General features: G+C 41.8%; 1 protein-coding gene across 3 annotated transcripts in view; it reads left to right on the forward strand.

Annotated features, from left to right (window-relative positions):
* Positions 1–15,944, forward strand: part of luzp2 (leucine zipper protein 2) — a 98,381-nt gene that overhangs the window by 79,360 nt on the left and 3,077 nt on the right. The window contains exons 7-11 of one of the 3 annotated variants that reach the window (XM_037248430.1): positions 400–462; positions 7,953–8,027; positions 9,400–9,567; positions 12,875–12,979; positions 15,250–15,347. In XM_037248430.1, coding sequence (XP_037104325.1) covers positions 400–462; positions 7,953–8,027; positions 9,400–9,567; positions 12,875–12,979; positions 15,250–15,312 — 474 coding nt within the window. In that variant the 3' untranslated portion in view covers positions 15,313–15,347. The remainder of the gene's footprint in view (positions 1–399; positions 463–7,952; positions 8,028–9,399; positions 9,568–12,874; positions 12,980–15,249; positions 15,348–15,944) is intronic. The other 2 variants (XM_037248428.1, XM_037248429.1) reach the window with 2 other exon arrangements.

Below are 15,944 nucleotides of genomic sequence, written 5' to 3' on the forward strand. Positions count from 1 at the left end.
AAAACATGCAACCAAATCTGGGACTTAACAAAGTTTTAGGGGATCTTCAGCACCCCAAAAATAGGCCTAATGTTGCCATTGCCTGCAGCCTGTTGTCACAAAGGTACCTTCATACCTGAGGTGGTAGCATCATTGTGTGTGGTGCGGGTGATAATTCTGCAGTTGGCATAAAGCCAGCACATGGCTGCATCACTGTTTGGTTTGTCTTTGCAGTTCAGTGAAGGGGAGATTTGATATTTTCCTTCCCACAGTAATGCTGTTCTTTTAGCTGGCGCTTTTGCCCTGGGACCACTCACAAAGAGGTCTTCTGCTGCTACTGCCAGAATCCTGCTACGTGATCCAAAACCAATTTCACAATTTGAATAATCTAACACTTATTTTCTTATCTTTCTCTTGCAGTCCAAAAAAATCCAGGCTCAACTGAAAGAACTTCGGTATGGGAAAAAGGATTTAATTTTTAAGGTAAGCTCCACACCAGAGTTAATAGGCATTGTTTGAGACCACCTTGGAAATATGGCTCCATCACAGACGATACCCCAATTAATTTGGTCTCCAATGACAAAATCCCTTCCAGCAAGGCAGTGGATTGTACAGTCAACTGGCTGGCCCGCAATCTGCATCTTGTTTAGCCCTTGTTTATCTTCTGCAAAAATCCATACCTTGTGAGGAGACGGTGGGAATTATTTTTGCGGCTCAAATATATAGGGACCCGTTGACAAATTAAGTCTGAATTTATTTGACAAAAGAGTGTAGCAGCATACAGTATGTTTTCAGCGCATTTATGACACACTGAAAGCATCTGAGTTTAATTTTGTTTTAGTTAGCCTTCATGATGAATTGACTGTTTCGTGTCATGTGACCATTTGTAAATTGTTGATTCAAAATTGTTGCTCCATGTCACCCATATGTACAAGAAGCCTTAAAAGACTATTCTTTGGGCATTTACGGAAATCGGACTAACTTTGATGGATAAAATCAAAAATGGGTACTGATGCTTTTATTAGAGGAAAAAGTGTTTTTTTGCTAGCTTTCTTTTAAAGATTACATCTGTCTATATCTTTATTCCCCATATGCAATGATTGAAAGCCTAGCAGGGGACGACAGGTCAGATGTGACGAGAATGCGGGGAAGAGTCACTCAAGATTGGAAATGTCATCAGCCTCAAATGTGGGATGTCAGTCAAAGCACCTTGCCCTCAAGGAAATTGAATTGGCTATAACAGCTGTTGTACCAAAACAAAATGCATTTTGTATCATGACAGCACAGAAACATCACAACATTTGCAAAAAATACAGACAATAACAACACGAACCACAATGGGAGGGTTGTATTTTATAAAGGTACACACTATTATGGGTAAAACAAAATGACAATATGAAAATTAAGTATAATGACAGATGAAGATTATCCTCTAAACACTTTTTTGAATACAATTATTTCAAGGACCACTTGAGATGGCACGCATGAATCAAATTCTGGCATGCCATGACATGCTCAGACCTAACATTGTGCCCAAAAAATTCACCCTTTTTCTAAGGCCTCCATCTAATCAACAGTGCACAATTGCATTTTAGCTTTGGTTTTGGTCTTGGGTGATCCTAGCATTGCACTGCTAGCCTCCGAACATGGCCTCTGAGTCTCAAACTGACTGAAATGTCCAAAACGACAAGATGTCAGATTAGTTGACCTGCTCTAGTATCTATAAAAGAGTCACCGCAGTCAATGCTAAAGTGTAAACAGAATACCCCGGCAGGTTGGTCTCCACTTGCTCTCTCTGTTATTATTCAAAGCCCTAAGAGAAACTGCCCTTCCCAGTGTTGCGTGGCAGCAGAGCCTCCACTCTGCAAGTCCCCATTCAACTTTACCTCGGGGCTGTTTCTCCACCGGCTTTCAAAAGTAAATGAAGAATGGTGGCTTGATGTAGTCGCATGCCTCATCTAGCGAAATGGCTTGTACCTCGCTGACCTAACACCTCCATAATGGACTGACACATAAATATGGAGCTTTGAGTCAGTAACCCTGAAAGTCAGCATTTCTGGGTCAGTCACCGTGTGCCTGCATTCCTCAGAGAACTGTCTGCTGATGATGCACGAAGCAATGGATGTAATGGCTCTCTATAATGCAACACAGTCACATGCATGCGTACGTGCACACATTATTCTTCTGTTGCCCTTTAAAAGTAATCCTGAGAGCAGGCTGCAAATTCCTAAGCTTGTTAGCCAAAACAACCTGGACTCGTTATTTAGCTCATCGCATTTGTGCTGTTTCATCTGACACACTGAGCATCACTTTGTGTCTGGGATTATTTGCTGTGATAAGATGTAAACATTATGTGTGTTTTCTCTTCTGTAGCATCGCATGAAAATCTCCTCTGATATTGTTCTGACAGCAAAAGTATAAAGTATCACAGGCTCCTTTGAAATATGGCGGTGGAATGTTTTTTTTTTTTCCGAGGTGTCGTCTGTATTAGTCAAATGTATCAGGCAATGGGCTGACTTTTTAATGGCCATCCATTTTCTATACCGCTTGTCCCTACGGGGGTCGCGGGCGTGCTGGAGCCGATCCCAGCAGTCATCGGGCAAGTAGGCGGGGGACACCCTGGACCGGTTGCCAACCAATCGCAGGGCACTCAGAGACAAACAACCATTTGCACTCGCACTTACACCTCGGGGCAATTTGGAGTGCTCAATCGGCCTAGCGTGTTTTTGGGATGTGGGAGGAAGCCAGAGTGCCTGGAGGAAACCGACACGGACACAGGGAGAACATGCAAAGTCCACACAGGGAAGGCCGGAGGAGGAATCGAACCCGCACCCTCCTAACTGTGAGGCGGATTTGTTAACCAGTGCTCACCGAGCCGCCCAGCCGTGGCTATATTTTATCAAATGTTCCATACTGCTATAAACCCACAGCAAAAAATAAATAAAAATTAAATAGGTTTTGAGAGCTGCGCTTTTCCCTTGTCTCTAACAGGCTAAACTTAAACTAAAATCAATTTTATTTATAAAGCCTACTCACAACAAATGTAGCTCAAACAAAGCACTTTACAAAAGACATCAAATAATACATCAACAATAATACAAACATAACAAACCAACAACATCTGTTTCTCCACTCCTACATACACCTTGTTGTTATAGACTTAGACTTAGACAGAACTTTATTGTCATTTTGTCAACACTAGGTGTGTACAAAACGAAATTTCGTTGCATACGGCTTTCAGCAATGTAGAGGTATTTCGGCTGGTTAAAAAAAGTGACATTCTATATAAAAATATGAGATAAGATAATTATAAAGTACAAAGTGCAGCAGTGATAAAGTATGTGAACAGTGCAGGAGACAAAAACAGTATTTACAAGTGTGCAGAGGAATGCTACGTTTGAATGTTCAGCAGTCTGACGACAGCAGGGAAAAAACTATTGCAGAACCTGGTGGACCTGCAGCGGATGCTGCGAAACCTCTTCCCAGAGGGCAGCAGGGAGAACAGTCCATGGTGGGGGTGTGATGGGTCACTGATAATATTTCGGGCTCGGGACACGCAGCGCTGGGATGACAAGTCCTGAATGGAGGGAAGAGGAGCCCCGATGATCCTCTCTGCTGTCCTCACCACTCTCCTCAGGTTCTTCCAATCGGAGGCGCTGCAACCTCCACACCACACCGAGAGACAGCTTGTCAGAATGCTCTCTATGGTGCTTCGGTAGAACGTCCTCATGATGGGTGGGGGCAGGTGGGCTCTCCTCATCCTCCGCAGGAAGTACAAGCGCTTCTGTGCCCTCTTGACCAGTGTTGTGGTGTTCACAGTCCAGGTGAGGTCGTCTGTGATGTGGACTCCCAGGAATTTAGTGCTGCTGACCACCTCCACAGCTGAGCTGTTGATGATCAGTGGAGCGTGGTGAGGCTGGTTCTTCCTGAAGTCGACGATGATCTCCTTCGTCTTCTCCACATTCAGGATCAGGCTATTTTCTCTGCACCAGCCCACCAACTGCTCCACCTCCTCTCTGTAGTCCAGGTCGTTGTTGTCCCTGATGAGGCCCACCACCGTTGTGTCGTCTGCAAACTTCACGATGTGATTGGTGGTGAACCTGGGGGCGCAGTCGTGTGTCATCAGGGTGAACAGCAGGGGGCTCAGGACGCAGCCCTGAGGGGAGCCTGTGCTGAGGGTGATGACATCGGAGGTGTTCTGTCCGACCCGGACTGACTGAGGTCTGTTGGTGAGGAAGTCTAGCAGCCAGTTCCGAAGGGGGGTGCTGAAGCCCAGGTGTTCCAGTTTTTCCACCAGATGTTGTGGAATGATGGTATTAAACGCTGAGCTGAAGTCCAGGAACAGCAACCGCACGTGGGTGTTCCTCTCCTCCAGGTGAGCCAGGCTCAGGTGAAGAACGGAGGAGATGGCATCCTCAGTGGAGCGGTTCTGCCGGTAGGCAAACTGGAACGGATCGAATGTTGGGGGGAGTCTGGAGACGATGTGATCTTTGAGCAGCCTTTCGAAGCACTTCATCATGATGGGAGTCAGTGCCACAGGTCTGTAGTCATTCCATGAGGTGATTTGAGGTTTCTTCGGCACCGGAATGATGGAGGCAGCCTTGAAGCACACTGGCACTTTGGCTTGGTCCAGCGAGATGTTAAAAATGTCTGTGATGACACCAGCCAGCTGGCCTGCACATTCCTTGAACACCCGCCCAGGTATGTTGTCGGGGCCTGGGGCCTTACGTGGGTTGACTCTTCTCAGAGTCTTCCACACGTCGGCTGAGTCAAGGCAGAGGACCTCCTCTTCCTGGTGGGGAACAGTTTTAACTGCCGGAGTGCTGTTTAGTGCCTCAAAACGCCCAAAGAAGTTATTTAGACCATTTAGGAAGTCAGCATCAACCTCACCCACCGGGGGGGAGGGTGAGTTGTAGTCCGTGATCGCCCGTATGCCTTGCCACATACTCCTGGTGTTATTGGCGTCGTGGAAAAAATCCTGAATTTTCCGACTGTGGCTTCGCTTCGCTAGCCTGATGGCACGGTTCAAGTTGGCTCTCGCTGTCCTCAGTGCCTCCTTGTCGCCAGACTTGAAGGCTGAGTTCCGTGCTCGCAGCGTATGACGTACATCCTCAGTCATCCAGGGTCGTTGGTTGGCTCGGGTGATGATGTTCTTAGTGGTGCTGACGTCCTCGGAGCATTTGTTGATGTAGGCTGACACAGTCATGGCGTACTCATCAATGTTGATCTGATTGTCATATGTTGCTGCTGATTTGAACATGTCCCAGTCAGAGCACTCAAAGCAGTCCTGGAGTGCCTCCATGGCCCCCTCAGACCACACCCTCACCTGCTTCACTGTGGGTTTTGCTCTGATCAGCAGGGGCCTGTATGCAGGGGTTAGCATAACAGATAGGTGGTCTGAAGAGCCGAGGTGGGGGCGGGGGGCTGCTCTGAATGCATCCTTTATATTGGTGTAAACCAAGTCCAGAGTGTTCTCTCCCCGAGTTGGAAAATCCACGTGTTGGTAAAAATGAGGGAGAATAGTCTTCATGCTAGCCTGGTTGAAGTCCCCAGCAATGATGAAAACCCCCTCTGTGTGCGTGGATTGCAGCTCACTAATTGTCCGGTAGAGAACCCTCATGGCCTCTTTAGTGTTAGCGCTAGGAGGCACGTACACAGCCGTGATGCTAACAACAGTAAACTCCCTGGGCAGGTAGAAGGGTCTGCAGTTCACAGTCAAAAGCTCGATGTCCGAAGAGCAGAAGCTGGCGACAGATCTAGCATTTTTGCACCAGTTGTTGTTGATGTAGACACACAGCCCACCTCCTCGGGATTTACCGCTTAGCTCGCTGTTTCTGTCGGCGCGGAATGTAGCGAGCCCCTCCAGGCTAACGGCGTTGTCCGGCATTGATGAGTTCAGCCATGTCTCCGTCAGGATGAGAGCGCAGCAGTTTCTAACTTCCCTCTTTGAAGAGAGTTCCAGTTTTAGATGGTCCATTTTATTATCCAGCGAGCGGACGTTGGAGAGGAAGATGGATGGAAGCGGCGGTTTGTAGGGGTTAGCTCTCAGCTTAGCCGTTAGCCCACCTCGACAGCCGCGCTTTCGCCGCCGGTCACACCGCCTACGCTTACTCCTCCTCCGGCGTGTGCTGCCCGGCGAGCCCGCTGCGTCGTGAGCTCCTGGGGCTAGCGCCCTGAGCACTCCGAGGCTACGCAAACAGACTAGGGTAGTTGTGGCTACGTGTCCGAAAACACTCGATGACCGTACCTCCAGCAGGCGCTGGCGATCATACGCTAATCTACTGGATGGATAAACTAAACTTTGAGTTGTTTGTAGTGTCCTAGGCGACATATTTTGTGAATATCCTCGTCGAATGCTGAGACCCGTAGCGGCCGCGGCCAACAGGGGCGCCGCCATCTTGGATTATAGATGAAAGAAGAACGATTCAAAGACTCCTTTCACCATTCGGTCATGATCACAGCACCCATGGCATCTCTCAAGTCTGCTTTAAGCTAAGTTTGAAAGTAAACAAGCAACTGTAACATTTGTTGGTGTATAAAATACACGCATTCAGAAATGGTTCATTTCTCCACTTCTAATTAGATCCTCATCAGGCTTCACTTTACTTTAACTCTAACTCCCCTCCACATCTCCTCCGGGCCCATGTTGATGAGGCGTCTCGCTCCTCCTGAACATGATAATTTATGTGCCATGAAATTATGTGAAAATGTGAAAAGAAAAGGATTTTGTGTTTGGTCGATCTTATGTTCAAAAATAAATTTCACTTCACTCCTCAAATTCAGCTCCTCCAGCGATCCATCCAGCCAGCCAGCCAGCTGTACCGTGGCAGACAGTCCAACAGCAGCGACATTGCCGCTAAACAACATAGTGTTGCAAAAAATGGAGCCCATTTAGGCGCAAAATCAAGAGTCCTGTGCCCATAAATTGGCAACGGTTGAATCGTGGCAACCTTTCTCTCAATAGAGAAACTGAGAATGCAGTATGTGCTGCCAAAATGGCACAAAAATCAAGCAGAAATATTCTCCTTAAATGAATGTCATGGCCAAAAATGCCCAAAAAAAAAAAAAAAACAGTCAACACGACTTAAACATTCAATGACAAAAAGGTGGAAGCAAACAAAATATGGTGAAAAATTATAGCGGAGCTTTTGTTCCAGGCTAGTAACTCAAAGGTGCCATCTTTGAACTCAATAACAAACATTTTATTAGAGCTGACCTCATTAAAACTATAAACTTGTCCTCTGATACCTGCATTGTAATGAGGTAAATTTTGCAAATACTTTATTGGATGTTTCAATACTGTGCGACTCAATATCGATGCGGGTACAATAATACTATTCAAAATTATACCAATACATTGCGCCTCGTTTTTGATGGCTTAGCTGACCTTTGAAGCGCAAAGAGTTTCATTTCAAAAGGCCAGTAAAAGATTCATAGTAAAAGATAATGATTGAAAGCAGACCACCAAGGTCAGTTTTAGTTTTACGCAGTCTGCATGCAAATTATCACAATTTGTTCCATCGCAATTGTCAAGCTATTACGAATGGATTAATTTGGTTCTTCTGTTGATGGGCTTTTTGTGTGATATAAATGCACTCTTCTTTGTTATTCAGGTCAGAGATTATACTTGAACGATGATAGTAATTATGGGTCTTGTGTTTTATTTACAATATGAAATATATAAACCAATATATAAAACAGCGCTAAAATGTGGAATGGAATATTGTAACTCTCGGACAGACAAAATGCCTTTTTGTGTATATAGACAAACCCAAAGGTGTTGTTGATGGATGATGAGGGTTGAATCTGCGTGTGTGCGTGCGTGCGAGCGAGCGAATGCGTGTGTATTTATAAGGTCAATGAATGCCAACTACATTTCTACACTTTCAGGAATTGGACTTGGATGTGATAGGGCTACGGGGAAAAAGATGCTGGAAATGTTGCTGTGATTCAAAATGTATGTATTTTTTTAGGGGCAACAGTTAATGGATTTGGAACACAAGTTAACCATAGCCAAGGAAGAATTAGAGAAGACTGCTCTTGACAAGGTGAGTCATTTTCAGGCTTTAGTAGGGCTTCTTTAGTATGCCTTTTTTATTTTGAAGCTCCTTGAAATCTGTCCTTGATTTTACAGTTGTTACTTTAGGACAGCCTGAAGAACATATCTGAACAAACATCAGTAAAAAAAAAAAAGGTCATCAGGTGTCAGAAATTTTTTATCAAGTTTCTAGAATTACACTATTTGACTTCAGGTCAAATAACCTTGGTAAGGAATCCGGAAGGACTCCGAGGAATATACAGTGGACACCCACATGCCTACGCTTCGGCACCTGTCGATTCATCTATTATCTGACTTCTCATTTTATTTTATATTTTATATTTTTATTTGTTGTAACCTCCATTTTTCTAGGTTATTTAAATTTTTGTAAAAATATTTTTGGTTGTTATTTTTGCTGTGCTATTTGCTTGCCAGCCCAGTCACTATGGCCCTGGAATACCCGGGGATCCACTGTACTAAAGGAGAACTGGCCAAAACAGTCTAAGACAAAACATAAGCCTTGCAAGATTATACAACGGCAGTCTGTGTACCTGCCCTCTGCTTTGATACATTGTTTAGTCTGAGGTGCAGGCTGGCCTGCAACAAAGAATCAGATAGAACAAATATTTTGTCAACAAAAACAGATGCAGCAATCAATCTGGAGGAGATATGAAGACCCGGCGATATAGTAGTTAAGTGAGGCGACAAATAGAATTAAATAGGACAGATTTGAATCATTCTTTATGCATTTGCTTTATTCGCCAATGGACAAATATATTCCAACTCAGTTTGTAGCCAACACAAGTATAATGTCATACATGATGTAATCACAAGATTATAATTTCATCATCGCAGTCTGCAACATCTCTGATTCCGGCATCCTCGTGTTGGTCATTGGAGACCTCAATCTTGCTTTTGTCTTTGACCTACAAGAAGCATCACACAGCATGTGTGCAACATGGAGGGAATAAAAGTCTGCAACTCCTATATGCTAAATGTTAATATAATAGGAGCTCTTGAAACATTTGTTGTTTTATTTATTTCGGTATTTATTAAGCACTTTAGAAAGGAGTGCCTAACCAGTCAATTACGGTCGACTGGCAGACCACAGACCAACATTCATGAAACTGCATCATTGGACGTTGTTATGGGTCAGCACTCAGCTTGCAGCTAGCTTGTATCTGATTTATTTTTCAATTTTGTTTATGTTAGGGCCAGTTATGGCTACTGCTCACATCGTGCAGACTGCCTTGGCATGCATGTCTTGGGTGGGCACCATTTGTTTAGAACTTTGCATCTCATAAAATCAATTAAATGTATGCATGGCAAAAGAGATGGAGGAATTGAAAAATTATCCTGTGTGTAATCTCTTTTGGGAACAGGAGTCTCAGCTGAAGGCGCTAAAGGACACTGTTCACATCTGCTTCTCAGCTGTCCTGCACAACCAGCCCAGCAGCAGCCACAGATTTCCCACCTCTTCCTCCCATTTGTACAGATACTCATCACTCATAAACAGCTCCAGAGTCACTTTTCAACAACCCCATGCCAAGGTAATTCAGTATTTCACTCAGTGCCATCTGATTTAATGCTTATTAAAAAGAACCACTTTTGTTATCAAATTTGGCCCAATAATATTGTATTGCAGCGATACTGAAGAGTGATTCTCAGCCGTCCTTGAACTAACAGTGTGTGTCATGAAGAATGCCAAAATGCGCAAAGATGTAACAAAGATCAAAATTTATTGCTGGCCCTGGAAATTGGTGGTCCTACTTTTTGAGGAAAAAAGTTAAACAACTGTAAAAGCTTGACATTTTTAGTGTCAATCTACCAACTGCATCGCTTCCTAATAAGAAATTAACAAGGGGAATAAGATGCGTCAACTAGCATCTCCCCAACCAACCCCCCCCCCCATTCGGTCTGTAACTTTCAAAGAGGACTCGCGCTAACAGGTACCGTGGAAACAAACAGTTCCAATGATCACATTATCTCATCAGAGTACTTTAATTATAATTTGATTCATAATTGCCCACTCGTACGAGTGAACAAATTACCAGAGGCGGGCATTGTCCTCTAGCCCCCGAGGTTCCATCTTTTAGTTTCCACCAATATTTCATCCTCGTCCCGTTCGAGTCAGCCAAACGCTGTCGAGAATGGACAGGGGCTGCTTCCTTGACATGCAGCCAAATAACGAAACAATTGAAAGAAATGAAACAGTTGTGCCCCTTTTGGTTGGACTGATTAGATGTCTAAATGTCACTATCCATAACGATTTCTCAAATTCCACATTCTATTAGTTCCATAAATATAGAAATACATAATGTGCATCTGTATTGCGCCACAACACATACATCACACCATATTTTTCGTGTATTTTCAAGATACCAAACACTTGAGTCAAGTCCAATCAGAGATTGTGCAATTTGTGATTTCTGAAAAGCAGTCACGGCAGGCACTTTGAAATCATTTGGTTGTACACAGCTCTGCTATGCTTTCTTTATCTTCCATGATTCCGGTGAGCAATTCTGTGTTTAAGAGGCTTTTCTCCCATCAAAGCAGTGACAATTTGCTCGGCGTCCCTTCAATGGGTGCCTCGGAGATTTGACATGCTACGAGTTTTTTCCGATTCTGTCCTTTATCTTGACTTAGTTTCAACGTCTCTTCCAGTGTCCGTGAAATTGTGAAAAACAACAGTTTGAGACGGTCGCTGTTGCGATAACATTCAAACAATTAAAACAGAATGATACCATACAAGTGTATTTTTTGGCCACCTTTTATGGTTTCTTGGTTTGTGTTAAAAATAGCTGCACTCCACTTGCAGGTAAAGATTCTCGCTCTATTATCTCCATTATCTCCTTTAAGCGCTGTACTCTTTGACTGGCTGTCTGATAAATCTGACTCAGCCCTTGCTGTAAAGATTACTGGGGTGCTCCATCTGTCCACCCTGTCTGCTTATATGGAGGTGTGCCAGATCTCGTTGAAATCCCTGCCAAATTGTTCTAAAATTATGTGTTCGGAACACCACACAATTGCACTCACTGCGCATTGGGAACAATGCTCCATAACTATGTTTGGGAACAATAGAACACTCTGATCAAACTTGGCAGAAATGCTGTTCTATAAATATTGAAAAATAAAAGGAGGCGTATCTCAAGCACACCAGAAGAATCAGTTGAACATCCAGGAGGGAAAACTTTTAGGCGGTTAGCTGTAGGAATTGCCGTTTTTGATCATCTGTTTGAAAAGAAAATCTTCCTTTGCAAAGAGAAAGCCAATTTTCCTCCAGATGATCTTTATGTTTTATAAGCACACTCCAGCATTTCACATCCAAGGAGGATAAGTGCAGGGTAGTTTATTCATGCTCAGTGACACCAATCTGGGGTTATTATTTGAGTTAATATAATGAGGCTTAAGTTCTCATAGATGCCATAGTAGGGGCTCCTGTGGACTTGGCCTCTCCTCCATTCACAAAGCTCCACTCACTGCTGAAAGATTCATTAGTTTGAGGAAGCGGAGATCAGCAAGATTGCAGTGGAAGTTGCTTCATATTTAAGGGTCTTGGGGAGAGAGCCACGGCTTGTGGCCCAATAGCATGCAATTTTCATTTAAATAATGGAAGATCATGTCTTAGGATTTGAAACACTGTGTTAGGAGAAGAAATCAGTCATTTGATTGCTTCTTTCTCCAAGATAGTCTGGCTGCAGCCCCACATTCTCTGGCCCCTCCTTCCCAAGTCCTCAATTCTTTACCACCATCAGCCCAGAAATAAAATTTACGCTTATATATGGGAGTTTCAAAACAAATGTACCGATAACCATCATTTAACGTCAATAAAGCAGATTTCATTTTTAATGCTCAAGTGATCCTTCATGGCCAAGTAACGCAAGTGTGCTCGTATAGATATGTACAAAACTGTAAATTGTGCAACATAAGTTGTTTTGTAAATTAGTAGACATACAAACATACACTCACTTTACAGAAGTAATCTCTGTATTTTCTCATGATGTACAAGGATTATTCTTTATCATTCTAACGCATGAGTAAAAGCAGCATTTTAAATCTATTCCTTCTCCTATTGCTATTTTACTATGAATTGATTCTGATGGCGGCTGTCAAGATGTACGAAATAATGCATGAAATGCTTATCCCCCCCAACTCCCTGTCTCTCCTAAAAGTCTTCTTGACTCAGCAGCCCCCCAAAAAAGTAAGAAGAAAAGTTTTACAGTGACTTTAAATTCATTTGTATCTATCTTAAAAAATGTTTTGCTTCCTACTCTCAGGAGACATTGAGGTCCAGTGAAAGGAACTGCTGTACTATAACAGCCCTGAGCAGTAGGCTACAATAGGTTTCTTAATGCTGAAGCTTCTTTCCCTTTTGCTATGGACATAGAGTATCTCTCTTTCTAAATGCTCTTCCCCCTAACATTTGGTTTCAAAAGAATTACACACTTAATGTCGTCTGATTAGGTTCCGTATTACAGTAAGGATAAAAACACAAAACAGCATTAATTTTATTTCAACTTGTATGCAGTAGTGTTCTTATTTTTGCATTCAATGCTTGTGGGTTACAATAACAGAAATCAACACAACGGCCTTTGCGGATCCAAGCTGGACAACCCTGGCATACACCATATTGTTCTTCTTGTTCATCACTGCTGTTCTGCTTTAGGAATGCATTTGATTATTCAGATTTCAGAAATTGTTAAAAGAGCGAATAATGAATCCATTCTGAGTCAGACATGTTTACTTTTCAGGTTGCTCAGATCCCATTCTGCAAGTAACGAGCCATTTCGACATTTTATTTTTAACCCCAGGCTAAAATGTTTGTTTTTTTACAGTTTTTTTTTTATTCCCTAATAGGATATCTCTAAAGTTCAGAGAGTCGTCATAACCAGCAAAACACCCATGAACATCAGCGTAATGAGGAGAGAAATTGGTGGAGTTAAAAAGTGCCAGATGGAGGAGGTGAGCCTTAACAGTAATTAAACCACAATGCAACCCAAGGGCCTGAATCCACTTGCATCCATTCAAATCCCTCACCAGAATTTAAAAACATAGTTTGTCTTTATTACTGTCATTATCCAAAAAGCTTGTGGAATGACGAAATAAAGATTTTTTTTTTTTCATTCACATAATTGTCACATAAGTACCTATATGTGTGATTATCAATAATGTGCGATGGTTAGTGGTGTGAATATAAACACTACTGTTTCTTTTTGGAAAAAAATATTTGTAACATCAAAGACTGATCAATTTAGCCAAACTAATTCAAGGTCAGTGGTAATCTACCCCGTGTGATTAGTGATGGTTAGTGGTGTGAATATAAACACTGTACTGTGTTTTTTTGGAGAAAAAAATAGTTTTAAAATCAAAGACTGTTCAATTTAGCCAAAGTAATTCAAGGTCAGTGGTAATCTACCCCGTGTGACTCAACCTGTGGTCCAGCGTCTGCTGGCTCTAGCTTCGTATGACCCTGCACAGAATAAGCTTTTAGCGATAATGGATGGAAGGAATAATTCCATTAGGGTATAATTTAAAAATTGACACTTACAGCATAAAAGCTCGTCACTGTCAGCTCCACTGTTCTGGTTTCCAAATAGTTCTGCTGGAAGGCTTCATTTGAACAAAATCTGCAGCTGAGTGCTGTGCTAAATTGAAAATGAATTTGAAAGCAGTTATTGCAAGTGAGAAGATATAGTCAATAATTGATATTTGCTATTCAAATTTTGCTTAATTTGCTGCCTCACTCCCACTTGCAAACATCTCTAAGATTCAGGCAACTGTGACAATTGCTTTGAAGGAGCCTATGCCCTCTTATGTTTTGTGAAAACCAAAAGGGTTCTTGGAAAAGTCACATGGAAGGAGTACCACAGGTAAACATTGAAAGACATTGATGCCAGGAGACGATGGTAAAATGTCAAAGTGGAAAATAGCAATTGTAAAAAGTATCTCAAGGAGATTGTTTGTAAAATTGTGCAAATTTCAAGTTTCATCAGTGTACCATTATGTAATGCTGACATGGGCGTCAAACTCCTGCAGTTTGGGAGAAAAATTGTGACATAGATAAAAGACAAAGGCAAGGGTTAGGGTTAGAAAAACAAGTTGTTTAAGTTGGATCAGCCAGCACTACTGATTCTGAAGGCATTGGACAGGTTAGATTGACATGGAAATACTGCAATCTGATTGGACAAAAAATAAATAAATCTCGCATCAACCTGGATGTAATAGTGAAACGATTCAAAATCAAGACAATTGACTTTTGGAAATAAATAAATACAACTTCATGGAACAAATGTTGAAATTTCGACATTGGCCAGTTCTTGTAAAAGCCTTTTGACATGCAGAGAAGTTTGCTAGGGCTGATCGCTCATCAATGATTTTGTTTCATTACGTTTCTGCTTCTCTTTGGAAATTTAAAAAAAAACTATAGTATCTGACTTCACATTGACAACTTTCAGCATTAAATATATGATGCTCTTTTTAGGCTACTGTGATTTGTAGATATTTCTGGAACTAATATTATTAAATCAGCCCAAATGTGCTTTCAGACACAGACCACGTTTGGATCACATGCACACACAAAAAAAGATCCAATACGGAGGTTCTATCAAATATTGTGCCTTTACATACAAAAAAAATCAAGTCACTCAGCGAGATATTTTGCAAAGTGATAAGGCAGATAACAATATGTAAGACTTTGAATCGTGTGTTTATTGTTGTGGTTGTAGGTTGTAGGTTGCAGTGGTGTACAGAATATTTGATAAGGCTATTTTATTGGCTACAATTATATTGTGCAAGCAGTCATAATGTGGCTGGTCAGTAGACAGTTTAATGATGTTGTTGGTTATAGTGCCAGTTCCGGTGCCAAGCCCAACCGTTTATTGGTATAGCTCACCCGGGGAGAAGAGAAACAACGATACACATGATTTGCTTTGGCGATAAAAAGAGAATCTGATTTTTTTTTCACCACACATGTAGAGCTCAAAAATGCTATCTTTTCTCCACCCATCCACAATCAATACCGCAAATTATGAATTACAGATAAAGTGATGTGCTTCTGATTTTAACGGCAAGTTTGTATGACTGCTACCTAAATACATTAATGAGAGATAAATAGTTAATGAGAGATAAATAAATAAAAAAAATAAATGTACCATTCAGGTTCATGATAGTTTCCATTAACATGGAATATATTTAATAAGCTTGTTACCCAAGTTCATATTATGTACTTTCAGATGTTTCCTTTCTCCTCCAATAGATTGGGAGTGACTGCTCCCAGAATCAGACAACGGAATTAGCTCCAGAAGCAAAACAACAACCAGAACCACATCAGGTGAGACTGAGGCCAAAACACTCAAAACAAAGCCTGTACTTTTAGGGCTAAGGTTAAGGTTAAGATTTCACACTTGGTAAACAATGAAAGGATTCCCTTAACAAATAATAATCTCATTTATGAATCACATTGGATAGTTACTTGGGTTAATTACCTTTTTGGGATATTGAAATAGCTTTGATGATCTGGAGAAATCTTTTTGTGTCTAGTTTGCATGTTCTCCCCGCTTTTGTAGTTTACTCCAGGTACTCACATTCCCAAGATGTTTCTTAACTAAAGATTCTGAATTATTCTTAGGTGTGAATGTGACAGTAAATTGATGTTTACTAGCACCCAGTCCAGGGTCAGCTGCGGCTGAACTGGACAAGCAGTACAAAAAAATGGATTAATGAGAAGAAGAAAAACTAAGACAATAGCATTTTGATTGTCTTAACTAAGCATTTATTTTGACACAATCAAATATGTGTTCCATCTGAAATGGGTATGAGAGATTGAATGGAAAAAAAAACTAAAGAGAAGGTGAAAGTTCAAGATACTGCATAGAAAAATAAAGTACAAGATATAATCCTGGCTTCTACGCTAAAGCATAACAATCTG

Source organism: Syngnathus acus, chromosome 3 (genome assembly GCF_901709675.1).
Source record: "Syngnathus acus chromosome 3, fSynAcu1.2, whole genome shotgun sequence".
In the NCBI taxonomy this organism is placed as follows: Eukaryota; Metazoa; Chordata; class Actinopteri; order Syngnathiformes; family Syngnathidae; genus Syngnathus; species Syngnathus acus.